The following is a 19,118-nucleotide window of genomic DNA, read 5'->3' on the forward strand; positions in this document are numbered from 1 at the left end:
ACTATCGTGCAAACCACTCGACCGTTGTATGGGCAATGGCTTAGCATAAATCCCACTAGTTAGTCTGATAGCCATCAGGAGAGCTGAGAGCAACGGGTGATCAAGGAGAAGGGATAAGCTCTGTGTGACTTATGCCCCGGTTAAATCTCGGAGATAGGTCAATGGCCCCTTGGTGGATACCGTGGTGGCTAGTCAGGTCTAGCTAAGGTGGGTAATGACTTTGTTGGGATCTGCACTGACACTAAGGTGATCGTGCTATGGTACCCCGCTTGTGGGTAAAGTTGCACACCTCTGCAGAGTTAAAATCTATTCGAATAGCCGTGCCCACGGGACTGGGCGAGTTATGGTTTGGTCACACAACTAGTGTTTCTTCTGGGAATGGATGGGTTGGCGTGAGTTGTTTTGGAAAAGTGTCCAGCAGTTGTGCCATGTGCTATGGCGGATAAGGAGTCCGGTAGCAAATTTAAAACTCGGATCCTGTGTGGATCAACCTTATGTGTTACTCGGTGCAAAAAAGTTGCTTTGACAATCCTTTTCTTTCAAAAGAACCCATGCATAAAAATTAGCTTTCCGTAAATAAAACTCTAGCCTTATCCTTAAATTGACCTGTGCATTATATTCTGTTTATACCCCCTCTATGGGTGTGGTTGGACTTGCTGAGTACGTTTGTACTCACCCCTTTCCTAATTTTTACAGAGGAAGATCCAGACTTCGTTCCCGAAGACGTTGAGTAGGGGTTCCGTCCTGCACCCAACTCTGCCTGTGGTGTTGGCCCTGTTCAGGATGCTTTCGCTAGCGCGATACTCTGAGTCCGAGCTAGATCCCATGTGGGTCGTGCTCTGGTGTATCATTGTAGCCTTCTTACTTCTTGTTATTGTCTGTCTCGAGTGTCCACCTCCTCGGAGGATTGTACGGTGATATACTATTTGATGTAATAAATGTGTATCAGCCTCCTGGGACTGATATTTGTATCACATTTATGTCTTCTCTTATGAGGGGACGCTTCAAGCGGTTTCTTCCACTCATCACAACCTTTCGCGACATGTTCCTTGCTGTGGCACAGGAAGCAGACTCTCGGTTTCCCACAACCAGTATTGAAATGTCCAGTTTCTCCACAGTTGAAGCAGATAACCAGGGGAAATCTCTCAGAACCGGTCGCATTGCCTTCACCACTAACAGATTTGTCAAGAGCTCCAGTGTTCTTGCTATCGCTACTCGATCCAACCTCCACAGACTTCTGGGGTACATCAGTGTTACCTTTCAGCGAAGCTTGTTGTTCGGTCTGCTTGTGAGATCCTTTCCCTCTTCCTCCTTGGCCTTGAGGACGGTGGTATTGGTTCTGATTCTGGTGATATGGCGGAGGGAAAGGGGGTGGGTGATGTGGTGGATTTGGGGGGAAGAAGCCATAGGGCGGTGGATGCTGGAAATATGGCGGCGGCGGAAACTGGTAGCCTCCACCCCAATTGTTCCATTCCTCCTCCGGACTTCTCGGCCTCCGTCCCCCTCTCCCTCTTCCAGCCATCACCACTTGAGCAAAGCTTCTTCTCTTCCTTTCACCCCAGATCCTTGTCGCAAAACTTAGCTTCTCTGGTTGCTTGCTCCAAACATCACTCTCCCCAACTCGAAAGCAATCGGCAGGGGTGAAAGATTTGGTCTCCCACTTAGACTTCTCGATCCAAACCAGATTATTTCTTTGATCTTCTCCAACCCTAACCCTAGGTCGCGATGTGGGGGAGTTGGGGACAAACCAGAGTTGGCCGAAGAACTCCTGGATAGCCCCCTCTTCATCATCTGGATCCAGATCGCTGGGTTTCGGGTTCGGCTCAGGTGGGCGACCCGCTCCATTGCCGCACGCCAGGTGTCGAGCTCGCGCCTTGACGCGTGGGCGGGGAATCTCCCGCTCAACCTCTACAGGGTGGGGTAGGAGCGGATCCCACCCGAAGCAGGGGCTCGAAGCCGCCCAGGGAGAGCGAGGACCGACGAAGGACGCCCCCCTCGCCGGCGAACGCAGGTCTCCCGAGGGCGCGCGCTTGTCGCACGGCGGCGGCCGCCCACCCCTCGGCGGCGGTCACCCGGAGATCGCAAATTAGCCCACTGCCACCAAATACTTGGGGGCTTCTGGTCGTCATGGCCGGCCCATTACTCTGCCCTCAACCGATGGATCGCCATTGCCCTCCAAGTTCTCCTCAGCCGCCGTCACTGCACTCTTCTCCTGACCTAGATCTAGGATAACCTCGGTCCCTAATTCCTTCTCTCCCCTGTACTCCGACAGGTCCTGTACCTCCTCCTCCTTCACCACCCACCACCCATGCCGGATCCAGTGCTCTTTCACCGAGTGGTGGTGTTGGAACGATGTGTGCGATTCGTGGATGAGGTAAAAGAGCTCGCCAAAAAGAAAAGAGATGGTGTGACGCAGCATGAGATGGTGGAGGCCGCCATCAAGAACCTCCCGCCCTGCTGGGGCTGGGAGGAGATGGATCGCCAACAACAGAGGGTCATCGAAACAGTGATGTCCAAGTGTCGGCGGGACATGGAGCGGGTGTACGAGGCCGTGCGCAAGCGCAACCACGATCGCCCCAGCGCCGTGCGCAAGGATCCGCTGGCCTTCACGACGCGCATCGACGCTGAATACTACAGTGAGTTATTGGACTGCATCAACGCTCATCTTACTGATCCGCTGGCCCCCGCCCCGCCGTCAATTCTTTGACGCTTCGGATCTCTCTGCCACCCCTGCACGGCCTGCGGAGTGACCCCCTCGTTGCCAACATCGCAAGCTGCCACAAAAACTTTCTGGCACTCTACCTCGGCACCAACCGTCCGGGTCTTCATTCGGCAGGGTGCTACCTGGTGTTCAACTCCTTGGCCAACTCGCTTGCGGTCATCCTGCCGCTGCTGCCCAGGTCTCACTGCCCAACCGGAGCCGGGGTCGCCGTCCTACGTCACAATGTGTACGGTGACTACCTCCTCGCTGAGCTCTACCGTCATAAAGATGCCCGGACTCAGCTTGTCTCATTGAACAAGGCCACACTCTTTGTATGGTGCTCGACCGGCTCCGGCCCGTTTGCCGACCCGTGGATTCCAAAGGAGGTGGTGCTCCCTCTCCCCCCTGATGATGACCAAGACCTACTCCTTCCATGCAAACATGGTACTCCAGGTTTCAACCACCTCTCTCTGCTGGGTTGACCTTCAGACAGGGATCTTGGTCTGCGATCACCTTGACAGGCTCGCTGCTGGCGACGACGGTGATGATGTCCCATTTTTTTGCTTCATCCCGTTGCCCAGGGAATGTGCCGTCAAGTCTGACCCCCGAACATGGATGCAGGCAGAGCATTTCCGCTCCATGTGCTGCGTCAACCGTGAGACCATCGAATTCGTCTGCATGGATGGCTACAGCCAAGGTCGCCCCACGAGCGACGCAATGCTCACAAGATGGGTCCTCAAGTTCCCCCTGACCAACTGCTGGAGGTGGGAGAAAGGCACAACTTTGTGTGTTAGAGACCTCTATGATGGCCTTCCCTTCTATAATGTCGACGACAGCAAGCTGCAGCGGCTCGTTTTCTCTTGCCCGGTCATGAGCTGTGCACAACCTGATGTCACCTACCTCTCTGTTGCTGACTTGCGGTGCAAGCATGGCTGTGGGCATGAGCATGATCGGTGGGAAGCCGCAGGATACTATGAACTCAGCATTGACATGAAACGCCGTAGTATATTGTCTGTGTTTCAGTTCCCTTCTGAAAGTTGTGGTGTTCCACACCCGCAGAGATATTTGCTACTGAAAGTTGCGCCTACTTAAAAATGGTAATCTCTCAGTCCATGATTGCAGAGAGTATTGTTTTGATATATGAAAGGTCTTTGAAATAGATTTAACCTGTATTTTCATTTAACCTGTATTTTCTCTTATATATATTATAGTGTCAATTGGTAGAAAATAAACATCTTATAAGAAGCATTTTAAAATATGAATCCACCAGTACTGCTTTAAGCATGCATATAATTTTCTTACGAATCAAAATCGGGGTGTCCAGGACCCCGGCAGCGTGCCTCCACCGACCACCCGCCACTGCCCACCGGCCGGCGCGAGTCTGCATGCCCCCGACGGGCGACGGCCGGCGTCGCTCTCATCTCTGGCCCGGCGGCACTGCAATTAGGCCATTGGGGGCAGCCAAGGAAGGGGCTTCTCCGTGTATGCATATCCTCATGTGTGCTCTGCTGTGCATGGTTGGTAATTCGGGCTTCTCGGGTAAACCCGAACTCGAATCCGAATTGTCGGGTACCCAAATTGTTGGGTTTTGATTTTATTCAGCGAATTTCGGATTTCAGTTTTCAAAACCCAAAAAACCCGACCCAAAAATTTCGGTTAACCCGAACGCCCAGCCATAGCGGCGAGCGACGGGCGGGGGTAGATCCGCCACCGCGGCGGCGATCTACGGGTGGGGGCCGAGCTGCCGCCATGGAGGCATTCGCTACCCGTCCTCCTGCCAGGGGCTACGCGTCGGGTGCGGCATGCACTGCCTCACCGGCACCGACTGCCGGAATCGCCGCCGAGCACACAAACTCTAGCCGCCAAGACGAGCATTCCTGCCAGGGGGAACAGATACAGAAGAAATGAAAATGAAAAGAAAGAGAAAGAAATAATAAAAATAAAAGAGGTGATATCAAGAATCATTTTTTTCTATATTACTCTTATACTACCTAGTTATACTACCTCATACTACTAATCAATATTTTGGTAGTATAGAATAAATCTGGACAGTCTGATGTTTACGTCCTCAAAACAAATGCACTAGCACTCCATCACATTTCTACTCAGCATGCACGAGAGTTGACATAGCAAACCTTCCATGCAAAGATTTTTTTAAGGAAAAAAGATTGATATGAACTAGGCAGGAGTGTTAATGAATTATGACATCACAGGACAACACACAGATCTCATATGAAGATGACAATGCGTTTCAGGACCACAATCAAATTCAAACCCATAGCAATAGAACCAGCAAACAGAAAGATTCCATTGCCAATCTCACATGAAAGTAGTACAACATTAAGGAATTCCAAGATGGGGCTCTATTTTTGGCTTCAACCTCATTCATTCCCAAATTGATATTTTTGGCAGTACAATCTTGACAATTAACCGTCATGTTAGTAGCTGATCCTTATCAGTTTGATCACAGTTGATAGCAACAGCAATCACATTGGGCATAAGTAAATGGAGCTTCACTAAGAAATAAATACAAGTAGAAAATATCCAGAAGCTGAGAAATAGTGTACAAGTAGCACATTAGTCGTACACTGACCGATCATCGATTGCAACCACAAACGTATGGCCATGGAGCAACATATCTCATGCACGACAACGAGATCATCAAATATTGAAACATAGAAAAGAAACAACTTTGAAATAGTCTAGGGAGTTGGAGATCTTTGAGATGCATGAGCAAACTATTTCATTGGGCTCAGGTCCCCCAAAGTCCCATCGCAGTGGCAGCACAACATACAGAGCCTTTTAAGTTCTGATGATCACAGGATGAAAGCATCCAAGTATTCTGTACGAAAGAGATGAGCTGGACATCGCATATGCTCCTCAAATAATTTGCAGTCAGCATCGACAGTACAGAATGGAAGATTCATTGCATATTCAGAGCAGTTGGATTCGTAATGTAAAGGTCCACAGGGTAACAAAATTGATAAGCATAGTTGCATGATGTAATCGAATAAAGAGAGATACTTGTATTTCAGTGCATCAACACTCAAGTATTTCACTGTATAACTGCATTTGGTTCCCTTGCTCCTTGCCTAGCCTTGCCCAGCAAGGATCTACAGGTTTTGTTAGCCAGCAAGCTTGTCTTGGGGCTTGTGCCGGCAAGGAAATTCTTTGCTATCACAAGAGAGCCAGTCCGGCTCTCCGGGGCCGGCAAGGCAAGACAAAGGTCGACTGATAACTAAACTACTGACCGTTATTTATAATCAATAAATTGAAAAGCATAGTAGCAAAAAAAATACAATAGCTGAATAGAGATGCATGTTTGATGGATGAATGGATGCGGAATAATGTAAAGCTTAACATGACACGAATCTTTTGATTCGAAATCCACCACTGAACAGTTAACATGACCTGAGTCTTTTATCACCATGGGATTCTAAATCCACCTACCAAGAACAGGTACACAAACGGCTTAATCATTGGACGGCGCAGGCGGTTGCAGGTTGGTCGGGGATGGTGGATCACTTCTGCGCCGTGCTCTTCCAAGGGCACGTGGGAGGCGGGGCAGGGGATCTGGCCGTAGTAGGTGATCACGATCTCAGCCGAGGGGGTCCCGCTGCGCGTGCCCACCTCCTCCATTTTGGATAGCACACTCTTGCCCTCGATGACCCTACCGAAGATGACGTGTTTGCTGTTCATCCAGCTGACCGGCGCGCCGCAGATCACGAAGATGGAGGAGTTGCTGTTGGGGCCTCCGAACATGGAGAGGATCCCGCGGCTCCAATGGTTTGCCTTTTAACCCGACGCCTCATTGGGAATGTCAGCCCGTAGATGGACTCGCCCCCTTTGTCGTTGATGTTTCCCCCCGCACACAGATAATACAAAATGATGCTATTGAACCTACAGCCTAGTGCAGGGGCTGCCCATTCACCCTCGAACTTTCACCGGTACACATGGCCCTAAAGTTTTCAGCAGTGATGGGTACCTCGTGCGCGCGGAGCTCCATCACCATGCGGCCCGCCGGCTTGCCGCCGATGATGATGTCGAAGAAGACGAGGATTTTCACTGACCTTCTTGCCGCCCTCCATCTTCGGCACAGCTCTGGCTCTTCTCCTCCTCCTCCTGCTCTGCTTCCTTCTCCTCCTGCTTGTTCCGCTCTCCTTCCTTCTCCTACTCAACTCCCTCTCCTTGTCGATGGTCAAAGGGGAAGACCCAAGGGTTCTCCTGTGGACGGCTGGTGAAGGATGGGCGCGGGTGGACAGCATCAACGAGCGCTAGCGCAAAAGCGAGCGCACAGCGAGGTTACGGGAGTGCGGAGGCGGGGCTATCGCTGTCGCGGGCTCTACTCACTGGGGTGAGGGAATGAATAAAAGCCCCCCCCCCCCTCTGTCGTTGTTGCTGCCACTGACCCATAGGACCGGTCCTACTTGTCTTTTAATATGGTTTTGTGGCAGGTTTCTATATGAAATAATACTATATTAGCTATAGTGTCTTTCAGCAAATTACCATAGAATTGTAGTGTCTCTCTGCAAAGTCACTCTTTTTTTAGTGGTTAGTAGCAAAAGCCATCAGTGTTTAAAACAGCGGGCTAAGTCATTTAGCAGTTGGTGTTTAGCGGACTATAGTCTATCTAATCATTTAGCGGTTCTGTAAATACCATGTGTTGAGAAATCGGCACCCCTAATCTTTACACCGGCTTCCGAAAAGCTGTACTGTAGTAGTGTGATACCACTTCTTTCGTGGACCTTATATCCACACTACACCAAGAAAAGCTTCACCTAAACATTAATATGAGAGACTAACTCTATATGAGAACTTAGCTCTTTATTTAACATAACTTAGTGCAACACGAGACTCTTGCACTCTTTATGTGGTTACCCTACTATGACACTACTACACTATATAACAAACTTGTCATCTCCTACTTGAGACCTCTTATACCATGATAGAGCAAGAGGAGAGGGGAGCACCCCTATTTATAGGACTCCATGACTCATATGGTTTTGTTATATGTCCATCATGTACACACTTCTTTATAAAATATCTAACTCTAGAATTTTTCTCATACTTATCTAACCATACAAATATCTAATTTCTATACTATTCCATATTTCACCGATCACCATAAAGCATGGTAATCATGGTTCATGCATACTCTCTAATCTTCTAAAAGCTTCTCACAATTATGCATTTTTACTTCAACATCATGTATAAATCTATGAGTAATTTTGCATATAAACATGAAATCAAGAAAATTCCATGTACTGAAGTATATCTTGAACTTCATTCCCTCGTTTCATCATTGATGAAATACTAAATTTTAAGACGAAGTTCAATACTAAACTAATAATAAATAAAGACTAGTTATATGGTTTAGCTGTCTAAATAACACTTAATTTAACGGCTATAGCGGAATATAGCCGGCTATTAGCAGATCTAGCCTTTTAGAGCAAAGAGATCGATATCCTACATTTCTCCTCTTCCAAAAGATATAGCATGCTATAGCGGTGTCTATAGCCGGCTATTTAAAACCTACTGACCATTTTTTCTAATCAATAAATTAAAATGCATAGTAGAAAAAAATAGTACAGTAGCCAAATAGAGATGCACATTTAATGGATGAATGGACGAGTATTTTGATTCAAAATCCACCACCGAAAAATTAACATGACACGAGTCTTTCATCACCATGGGATTCGAAATCCACTTACCAAAAAGCCCCAGTGGTACACAGATACACAGATGGCTTAATTGTTGGACGGCGCAGGCGATTGCAGGTTGGTCATGGTTGGTGGATCACTTCTGCACCGTGCACTTCCAAAAGCCGTGGGAGGCGGGGGGCGGGGGATTTGGCCGTAGTCGGTGATCATGACCTAAGACGAGGGGTCCCGCTGCGCGTGCCTACCTCCTCCATCTTGGATAGCACGGTCTTGCCCTCGATGATCCTGCCGAAGATGACGTGTTTGCCGTCCATCCAGCTGACGGCACCCCGCAGATCATGAAGACGGAGGAGTTGCTATTGGGGCCTCCGAACATGGAGAGGATCCCTCGGCTCCAATGGTTTTTGCCTTTAACCCCGACGCCTCATCAGGAAATGTCAGTCCGCAGATGGACTCGCCCCTTTTGTCGTTGATGTCTCCCCCCGACACACAGATAATATGGAATGATACTAAGGAACCTACATCCTTTGTACTGTAGGGGTTGCCCGCTTACCCCTGACTTGTCACCAGTACACAGGCCCTGAAGTTTTCAGCGGTGATGGGTACCTCGTGCGCGTAGAGCTCCATCACCATGCGGCCCGCCTGCTTTCCACCAATGGTGATGTCAAATAAGACGTGAGGATTCTCACTAACCTTCTTGCCTCCCTCCATCTTTGGGACAGCTCCGGCTCTCCTCCTCCTCCTCCTGCTCTGCTTCCTTCTCCCACTCAACTTGTTCTCCTCCTGCTTGTTCCGCTCTCCTTCCTTCTTCTACTCAACCCCCTCTCCTTTTCTACCAATAGCTGCGGCGGTGTCAAGGGGAAGACCCAAGCGTGGATTAGGATTCCAAGGACTTCGAGCCTCGGGTTCTCCTATGGACGGTTGGTGATGGATGGGCGCGAGTGAACGGCATCGACGAGCGCCAGTGCAAAAGCGAACGCACAGCGAGGCTGCGGGAGTACGGAGGCGGGGCTGTAGCTGTCACGGGCTCTGCTCACTGGGCGAGGGAATGAGATCCTCTGTCGTGGGAAAATCTATCTATCGCTTATGCTACTGCACGCGATCAGGGCCGACTCATGGTTTTCTAGGGCCCCTGGGCGAGCCGGACACTATGGGCCCTTTAGGCCCTCCATAATGTTGTAGTGATGCTTGAAAAAAAAAAGAGTCTTGAAATGAGTGAATAGGAAACGACCTTCCAGTTCTGTACTGTACAGATGAATGTGCATCAAAGCTATGAAATATGCTCAGAACCCACATCAAATAAAGTAGCATTGCTTTTAGTTTTTCTCTTCCTAGACCCGAGACAAGCTGTGAGCGGCAGTTGGCGATGAGAGCTGATAAGGATAATGAAACAATTTTAATGGAATTGGGACCGGCGCAAGTTCTTACCCCGCTCCACATTTTCTTGGCATCGCTTGAAATAAGCATTGTCTTCCACGATGTGTAGAGTAATGCACCAATCCTCTCTTTTCTTTTTAGCATCACTCAAGCCTCACATTGTGGAGGGTCTTAGGCCAACTATTTTTCATTTAAGATGGTAATTAAAAGGAAGATAAAAATTCTAACAATATATGCAATTCTCGTTCGGAAGTCAGAAGACCTGCATGACCGACTGCCAGCTCGTATACTCCAAGTTGGGCCAATTACTACTACCTGCTACATACTAGATCTTAAGCCCCCTACTCCATGGGTCCCAGGCCGTCGTCCTGGCTGCCCCTTCCCTCTAAACCGGCCCTGCACGTGATTCAATCGCAGAAGGCCCTGTTGCCGCCGCCGGTGAGCTAGGGGGGAGGTGGAGCGGCTGCCGACGATCTGGGGGAGGGGGAGGGGGTGGCTGGCGAAGGTTGGTTGGCGGGGGGAGCAGCCACCGGCAAGGTCGCTGGCGGCCGGGGTGGTGGAGGGCGGCGATGGACTTTAGGGTTCTGGATTACTGGGGTGGGGCAGCTCCATGGCCACCGAACCTAGAGGAGGGCCCGGCGGCGGCGGCGGCGGTCCGGCGGTGCAGGCGGTTCGACTAGCGGAGGGCGAGGCGGTGCAGGATCGTCGTCGGCCGACCGGAGCAGGAACCCCGGTGGGCAGTGGCGGGAGCAGGGAGAAGACGACGTCGGCGAAGAGCAAGGTTAGCGTCGGCGGCTGCGGAGACGCCGCCGGAGCCGACGAGGCGGGGGAGCTGGGTTCTGCGATAGGAGCTATAAAAATCACATAAAGCATTGAATAGAAGCCCCTCCGCCGTTGCTGCTGCCACTAACCCACAGGACCGCTCCCTCGGCGAGGGGAAAGCAGCGCGCGTGATGGACTTGGGACGACGCAGCTACAGCACGTCCGCTTGCTTTTCTTTTTAAATAAAAACTATGGAGAATGGTGTGTTTGATCTTACTACTAAAATTTAATCCATATAACATCGGATGTTTAATGCCAATCAGGAGGATTAAATATGAATTATTTATTATTATATAACTAATTGTATAAACCATGGCTAACTCGCGAAACGAATCTACTAATTACTCCATGATTAGCACATGTTTGATGTGGCATCGCATGCACAAATCATGAACTAATTGGGATTAATGGATTCATCAGACTAATTAGCCTTCATTTTTACAATTAGATTTGTATTTAGCCTATATTTAGTATTTTTAATTAGTATACAAACATATAATATGACAGGAACTAAAGTTTAGTCACCATCTATTCCTTGCGTCTGATGCTAAAGAGTGTGCCTGAGAGTTCAAATTGACGTTCTATTTTCGAAATCTGAAAAGTGATGTTTGTGACATGAACATGCAAAATTAGTGTGGACGTGTCATGTGTGCCGAGTCAAGTTACACTAGCACTTGAAAAATAGGCTACTAATGTTGGTGGCATGAACCTGCAAAAAAAAATGCATCTTCTGAAATCCTATGTTTCACAAAAAAAATAATTCAGTTTCCGAAAAGGGAGAAATAGTTCAGAGGGAATAAAAAAGTGTGTGTAACAGCTATATACGGCTCGCAAATTGACTCTTGAGGGAAAGAACGACATTTAATGATCCGATGGATAAACTTATTTAAAAGGCGTCATAATAATTTGGCACATGATTTTTTTATGAAACCTGCTTGATTACACCTAGGGATACAAAATAATTAAAAGGCCCATAATATTGAAATTTGCATAAATTCCCTATAAGCATATGCTGCTTTTTTGTAAAAAAAAAACAATGGATCCAGTGCCCCCCCCCCCCCCTAGCATCACCAAGAGATTAGTCAAAAAAAATTAGTCAATTTAGCTACTCCCTAAAATAGATTTGACAAAAAAATACTAGAGTACTCCAACAGACTTAAAAGTAAAATTGTGGATGGCTAGTGAGGTAGGCTATCAAAAATAGAGAGCCAATGAGGTGGGATGAAAAGCTACTAAATTTGGAGAGTCAGTCTATTGGAGATATTTTTTCATTAATAGTAGCCAAATTTACCTTTAGAAAACTATTAGGCTAATCTCTTGAAGGCGCTCTAACGGGGTTGTCTAGATAGAGGGGCTAAAGTTTAGTCCGGGTCACATTGAATATTTTGATATCAAATAGGACTACACATGAGCTAACTATAAAACTAACTGCATAAGCCGTATGTAATTCGCGAGATGAACATATTAAGACTAATTAACCCATAATTAGTGTATATTTACGGTAGCACCACTTAAGCTAATCATGCACTGATTAGGGCAGTCCCAAAACCCTCGGTCTAGCCATCCACATGGGGGAGTTATTTTCTTTGGATTTATTCTCACACTTGGTTTGGCCTTTTATCGATTCCATAACTCAGCTTGCAGTTGCATTTGAACTTGAAAAGTGAAAACAGGTAACCAAGGAGACATAGAAAGATGGTATAGATGATGAACATTGAACACACATTCAATCTTACCTTTGCATTCATGTTGTTATCTGACGTCATCGCGTCTGCATGTGAGCTTGTTGCCATAAAACCCAATGTGCATAAATTATGCTTTCAGGACAAGTAAACACATCCAAATTCTGAACAAACTCAATGATACTCTATAACAGTGTTTTAAAATCAGTTCCAGGACGGACTCATATTGAGGGCATTCTAGCCAATCAGTGGCCATTAAGGTGTCCAGAATTGAGCAGTTTTGGTTTAAAATGTCAACACAGAATTCCACGAGGTATGAGTCTTTGCTGGTGCTTTGAACTGAACAAAGTTTCCATGTTTCTAAGTGTACTATCGTGACCATAAAAATGATGCCACAAGAATTTCCATATGTGAAAAATGATCTAGCAATAAATAGCATCAATTTTTCAAAATGCTCAAGGAACATCCTTGTAATATTCTGCTGATGCTATTAATTGAAATGAAATGTTGTCAACAGTTCAAAAGACAATAAGAAAGGACAAATGAATTTAGAATTCCTAAATAAGAATAGTGAAACATATAGTACTTTCATTTCATATTGTAAAACATGATTTACCACTATCTACATAATTTGACTGAGTTACTGCAACATAAGTGACCTTGATTAAAAAAAAATAGCATGCCCTTGGAAGGCAGTCATAGCATGACACAGATTATTCCTCATTTATAAATTAATTGTAGTTAAGCATAGAGCAATCAATAAGGGATGCAAATTGTCAAAATAGAAAGTCCACAAACTGATTGGGCTGTATATGTGCACAATTGTCTACACATTTGTTGCTAGACATACAAAATAACGAATAGGATGGGAACGAAGGAAAAACCTTACCCCATCGATAACCAAAGCATTGATGTCCATCTTGCAGTTGTAGCCATAAAAAAATCTAAAAGCAGACTAAATGAAACAAGTTCAGCTATGCCAAAAATACTCCACATTCTAAACTTAATACAACCAGCCATCACACTCCACTGAACCACAAAGGCATTTTTTCTTCTTGATGTTACCGTTGGCATCGTGAACCTGATCTATTTTATAGTTGTAGTGGTATGCCAGTTCTTGATGGGGCCGAATATCGTCACTAGCAAAGAACATGATATGAGGCACACTGATGTCTTCATGATCGTAGAGGACGTTTTGTGCATAGAGGTTGGGGGTGCAACTATGATTGATAAATTTTGCAAAGTTTCCCATCACTGAAGCATCAACAGCAAATCCAGCTTCATCATCTTTACTCGGACCCTTCTGAAGTGAGGGTATAGATCTTGATAGGCCCTCCCAAAGAGATTCATCATAATAATTGTGACCAATAGCAAATAAGTACTCGTCAGTCATCCTTTTCTGTGCCTCTTCATCCTCTAGCACTTCTCCTATATATTCACACACAAAACTTCCAGATGGTATGAAGTCAAGAGTTCTCACACCCCAACCCATTGATTTTGTTTTGAAGACTTGCAGCCGGAACTTGAGGCCATGTTGGCCAACTCTGTTGTGACATGTAGGAGGGCACTTGCAAGAAGGCCCACACTCATAAACGAGAGGTTTTGCTTCTACAATACGGCCTTTATCATTGAAAGGTATTTCTCCACCATTTTTTATTGCACATGCACATTTTTTTGAGTCTGAGCATCCGCCTACACAACCACAGCCTGTTGGTGGAGTTGGCCGATAGTTACGGGGATATTGAAGGCGTGAAATGTAGCGATACGGCATTGGGCACTCAGTGGATATATTGTTAACAACAGATATTGGGACCCTCTCCAGTCCTTGGGACAGATCTTTGATGATAACACTAGTGTTTGATCCATACTTCCCTGTCTGCAGAATTTCTTTGATGTCAATGTGTTTCTGTCCTTCCATTCTTCTCAGTCGGAACATGTACACATAACGGTCTTCACACTCTTTCACCCTCCAGTACTTCTCAACATGGTATAGACCACCATATATATAAGTAGGAAATTTCTTTTTTTCATTAACAGTGGTGAATCCATGGATAACACGAACTGGCGTATTAGTGTCCATGCTCCTTTTAAGTGCCAGGTTCGTACCCTCTATCTTCTGATTGACTGTAACTGCCACTGATCCAGAATACACCAAGACATCCAGATTATAATTGCTGTCGGAAGATTGTGCATTAGAGACAATGCTAATAGCAACACTAGTCCCATCATGCCTCTTGGTATAATCAATACCTAGCCGATGCGGACGATGGAGACCAACAACACAAAGCTCTACCCTCAAATGAAAGATATCGCCAGGATAGATTCCAGGCACGCTGCCAATATATTTCTTATCATCACAGTCTGTGGAAAACCGCTCCCTGAAAATTCTGTAAGCCTGTAGATCAGGCCGCACGTTAAGCACTTCTTCCCTCGAATTCTCTTCCTCTTCATCTAAAAGCTCCCGATAAATTAAACGGAAATCCTGTAGAGACCGCATGATGCTCTCTCTAACAATGACACCTCCATTATTTGGCGTTCCTTTATCCTGATCATCATTATTGGTTTTCCTCTTCTTACATTCAGAACCAGTCTCATTTGCACCTTCCACTGAGGAGAAGTCACGCATAGCTGAAACTCTAACACCAGAATGAGAACTTGCATAGTACCGCACACTGTTTCTAGTTGCTGGAGTTGAACTGTCATCAAACCCATATTCTGGACAATCAGGAGATCCATTATCAGAGACAAAAGCTTTGGAGAATGATCGCTTGTACCCAACCTGGAATCTCCATGGTACGACTGCCTTCCGCCCCTTGCGGCAATATATTCCATTACCATTGTCATCAGGAGTTGCAGCGCTGCAACCTTTGGCTGCTGCATCATTCTCCTTGGCCGCCACATCTCCCATGCCACGCTCTGTTGCAGTGTGACAAGCAGAATCTCCCAACCCAACATTTCTCTCTGGGTCCTCCGACCAGAGACCTGAAGCAGAAGAATCATTGCTCTTTAATCCAGTCTGATCCACAAAAGACTCCTTCAAACCCTCAGCAAAGCACTTCTTCACTTCTACATTGCTCACAGCCACCTCAGGGTCGCAAGCTGCTCCATCGCCAGTACCCCTTGAATCCTGTGCACCAGCGTCCTTCACACTGCCATCACAATTGTCGCTCCCCAAATTGCAGTCCTCTCCAGCTTCAACGACATTGGCGTCCCTGTTATTTCCATTGTCATCCAATCGGGGGCTCTTCGCCCCGCCGGACTTGCCCAGATCGCAGGCATTTTCGGGTACAGGGTGACCCCCATTATCCACATCAGGGTTCTTCAAACTCTGACTGGGAGTGCATCCCTCCGATTGCCGCTCTCCTCCACCAACCGCCCCGCTCTTGCCGCCGCTCGGCGCTCCACCCGATCCGCAATCTCTCGCGTCCCGGACGCCGACGGTCTCACCGCCGCTGCTCGGCGCCCCACCCGATCCGCAATTTCCCGTTCCCGGATCGCCGACAGTCTTACCGCCGCCTCGGCTGGGCGCTACGGCGCTGGCGGAGGCGGCGTGCTCGAGCGGCTCCCTGACGAAGCCGCGCTGGAAGCGCCAGGGTACCAGCTCCCTGTACCTCCGTGCGCCGGCCGCCCTCGGTGGCTCCGCCGCGGCCCCCCTCCCCATCCAACGTCGCCGCCTACCCTGCTTGGATCCTCCGACCCACCAGCAGACCCCTCCGAAATCCCTGGACGCGGATTAAAAAAAAAATGAGATGCCTCAGGCCTCGATACGAATCGGACCCGAAGGGGGGATAAGTTAACCAAGCGGGCGAGCCAGTGCCCAGTAGGCCGGAGGTCTCCCCGATGCGTACCTGGAAAACGGCAACTGCACGCGGCGCGGCGGGGCGGGGCGGTTCCGGGACGGAGCGGGGAGTAGAGGACGGCGGCTCCGACGGAGGATTTCCTTCCCGGCTCGGTGGAGCGGGCAGCAGAGAGGAGAGTGGGAGAGTGGCCCCCTCGAGGCCTCGCGACGAGAGGGGTCGCGCGGCGCCGAGCCGGGCGGTAGCGGTGGAGTGACCTGCTGTTGCTGAGCGCCTGGTCCCCTTTTCCTATGTTCTGATCGGCTACGGCGGTTTCATGGCGTTGTTCCACTTGTTATTAATCGGATCCGATTTTGTCTACACGGTGGGTGACTTCTCCGATTCATAGCTTGATTAGTCGGATCGTGTTAAATTGATTTTGGCTAAACCATGCCAGATAATTTGTATAAATTGAGTCGAGAATTAACAACCTGCTACGATTTGGAGTGCTTTTCTCTAATTTTCCACGTGATTGAAAGGATTGGAATCGATTTCATGAGAAAAATTATTAATAAATTACACTATATATCTTAATATATCTGAGTTACGTGCCGGCTCCTCTTTTAAATTTATAGAAATCGAATTTCTCATGCCAGATATAGAGTAAACACAAGATACATTTAGCCATTTCGAGGCAAATCATTAGTATTATATGATAAAAAAAGATATTTAGCTGGGGTTTTTTTTAGTGTACATCATGTTAGATCCACAATGTTTCATTAGTGTTTCTTTCCTTTCTCAAGAAAATAAGAGAGTCACGCTACCGTTAGGCTAAACAATAATCATACCAGCTAGAGTCGAATCGATGCTGCAAGAACTAGGATTCTCATTTACAGCTGGAGTTGGACTGTGCTAATTTGTTTTCTTTTAATTTTCCACGATATTGAATGGATTGGTATAACATTCTCAAGGGGAGGAGTAATGAAAAGATACCTTAATATCTGGGTCACTTGCATGCTCCTTTTGATGAATTTTTGGCAATCGAATCCCGCAAACCAAATAGTTTTTTTAGATAAAGGAAAATCCCGGCCTCGATCATTCACAAGTGAATGTCTGCAGCCAACTAGTTGGTACACAACAGAAACACATTTAACAGTTTTAAGCATTTGTTGCATAAGGGCAAACCGAGTCAAATGAGTAGCACATGACATATACAGTTTAGTTGTATTGGGGCATATTTTTCATGTCAAAGCCACGACTCTTTTTTAGTTGTGTTTTTCACCTTATGAAGAAAATGAGAGAAACGAACGAGGTTAGACCAATTTATCACCATTGAGCTCTTGTGGGACGAGCACTTTGTTGACTATTCCGGGCTTAGTTGCACGCTCCGTGTTCATTAGTGGATGTGCTGGTTTTTTATCAATTGAAAAACTAGCAAAAACTAGTCGAGTACCTTTTCAAATAAATTGTATTTTTTAATATCTATATTTGCAAAGCTAGTAATTGTGTCTTTTTATCCTGTGCTCTAGGACTCATAACTTTCTAAGTCATCAAGTAACAATTTTCAGATCATTTTGAATTTTATATGAATATGGTATTTTGTTGGCATACGCATGCACATAAAAGATCAGTCCACGGAAGATCCTACAAAATAAGGAGTGTGCAACATACCATCATCACCACCAACAACATACCACCTTTTTTAGTCATTTTTAGTCACCTGTTTCCTAAACAGGGGTGACTAAAGGGATTAAAAATTTTCTAGTCCATTAGTAATGAGGAGGCTTGCTAAAAGTGACTAAATTGCTCTCTCTCCTCCTTGAATCGCGTGCCTGACTCTATCTCTCTCCCTCTCCCTCTCATCTCTCTCTTATTTAGTCCCCTTTTAGGCCTTCCATCCAAAAAGGGGTAACTAAAGTTTAGTCAATGTCTAAAGTGTAAACAAACAGACCCTAAGAGCAAATTTAATAAGTGCGCCCGCAGGCCGGCGTCTGGCGCGCTAGCTCACCCGAGCTGCTGCGCGCGGTGTGGCGGGGCCCACTAGCTCAGCCAATAGCAGGGGCAGCAGCGCCTCCTCGCCGGCTCGCGCGGGCGCATCGCGAGACGGCCGCTCATTCTCTCTCCTCGTTTTTTTCTCTACCCACGTTGGATTTCGCCGGCAGTTCGCCCGTTATAATACATGCTCTAAGTAGTAAAACCGTTCCGTTCTGCTGCCAGCAGTTAAGACATTGAGAAGTGAGAACAAACACCTATTCCATTGATGCTTTCCTTAAACAAATGGGAGCATAATATTGTTGCTGTTTTGTCTTTGTACAAAAAATCCATTTGCTTGTGATAATCTGCTTGTTACCACATTTTGTAGCTACATAGTGTAATAATATGGAATTATAAACTCTAAATTGCAATATTTTTCGATCTTTGGATTATAGGGTGGTTAGAGAGTTGGCTGTCTGTAACTCAAAATAAAACAATAGCCGAATGGTACTAGATTATGGAATTATAGGAATAATATCGGTAGTTAGTTTTTTACAATCTACATACACTATTATCTACTCCAGCTAGTAGTTGTTTGATTTTATTTATCTTGTTTTCATAATCTGTAACTAATCCAAACATCCCTTTGGAAAATGAGTTGAAGAAAGGGAAGTAAAAATTGCTGAAGTGAAGATGCAGACTGCAGAACGCCAAAATTTTGCAGGCCCAAACAATCAGCCCAACGGCACGCCCCGGGGTGTGTGCCATGCTGGTTCTGTGGCTCGGCAATCGGCACAGCCGTGCAGAGGCACACTCTTCACGATCCCAACAGTGAACTGGACCTGTCAACTCCGTTTGGACGACGCGGATGCGCTCCGCCTGTTTCTGCAGCCACGCTTCGTCTCTACTACTCGGACGCGATTTTCCTTTTCTCCTAGCAGCTAGCAGGCATGTGCTCGGATGCACCGGAGAGGCAGAGTATAGGGCGCTTGTTCTTTACTGACTACTGCTTGGGTCATGAGCATGCTTCTATTTGCAACTTTGCACGGATTCTTATCCGGCATTGCTTTAGGCCCTCATTATGCCCTTAACTTATCCATATGCGCACACAAGTAGGATGATGGTT

The 19,118-nt window shown here is 46.9% G+C and overlaps 1 protein-coding gene across 1 annotated transcript; it reads right to left on the bottom strand.

Annotated features, from left to right (window-relative positions):
* Positions 1 to 13,015: 13,015 nt before the first annotated feature.
* On the bottom strand, positions 13,016 to 17,902 carry LOC120642643 (histone-lysine N-methyltransferase, H3 lysine-9 specific SUVH5-like). The gene is made up of 2 exons (XM_039919207.1): positions 16,091 to 17,902; positions 13,016 to 15,964 (listed from the first exon to the last, which is right to left on the bottom strand). Exon 2 carries the CDS (start codon positions 15,901 to 15,903, stop codon positions 13,246 to 13,248), a length of 2,658 nt encoding a protein of 885 aa, XP_039775141.1. The 5' UTR covers positions 15,904 to 15,964; positions 16,091 to 17,902; the 3' UTR covers positions 13,016 to 13,245.
* Between the last annotated feature and the right edge of the window lie 1,216 nt (positions 17,903 to 19,118).

Source organism: Panicum virgatum, chromosome 7K, assembly GCF_016808335.1.
Source record: "Panicum virgatum strain AP13 chromosome 7K, P.virgatum_v5, whole genome shotgun sequence".
In the NCBI taxonomy this organism is placed as follows: Eukaryota; Viridiplantae; Streptophyta; class Magnoliopsida; order Poales; family Poaceae; genus Panicum; species Panicum virgatum.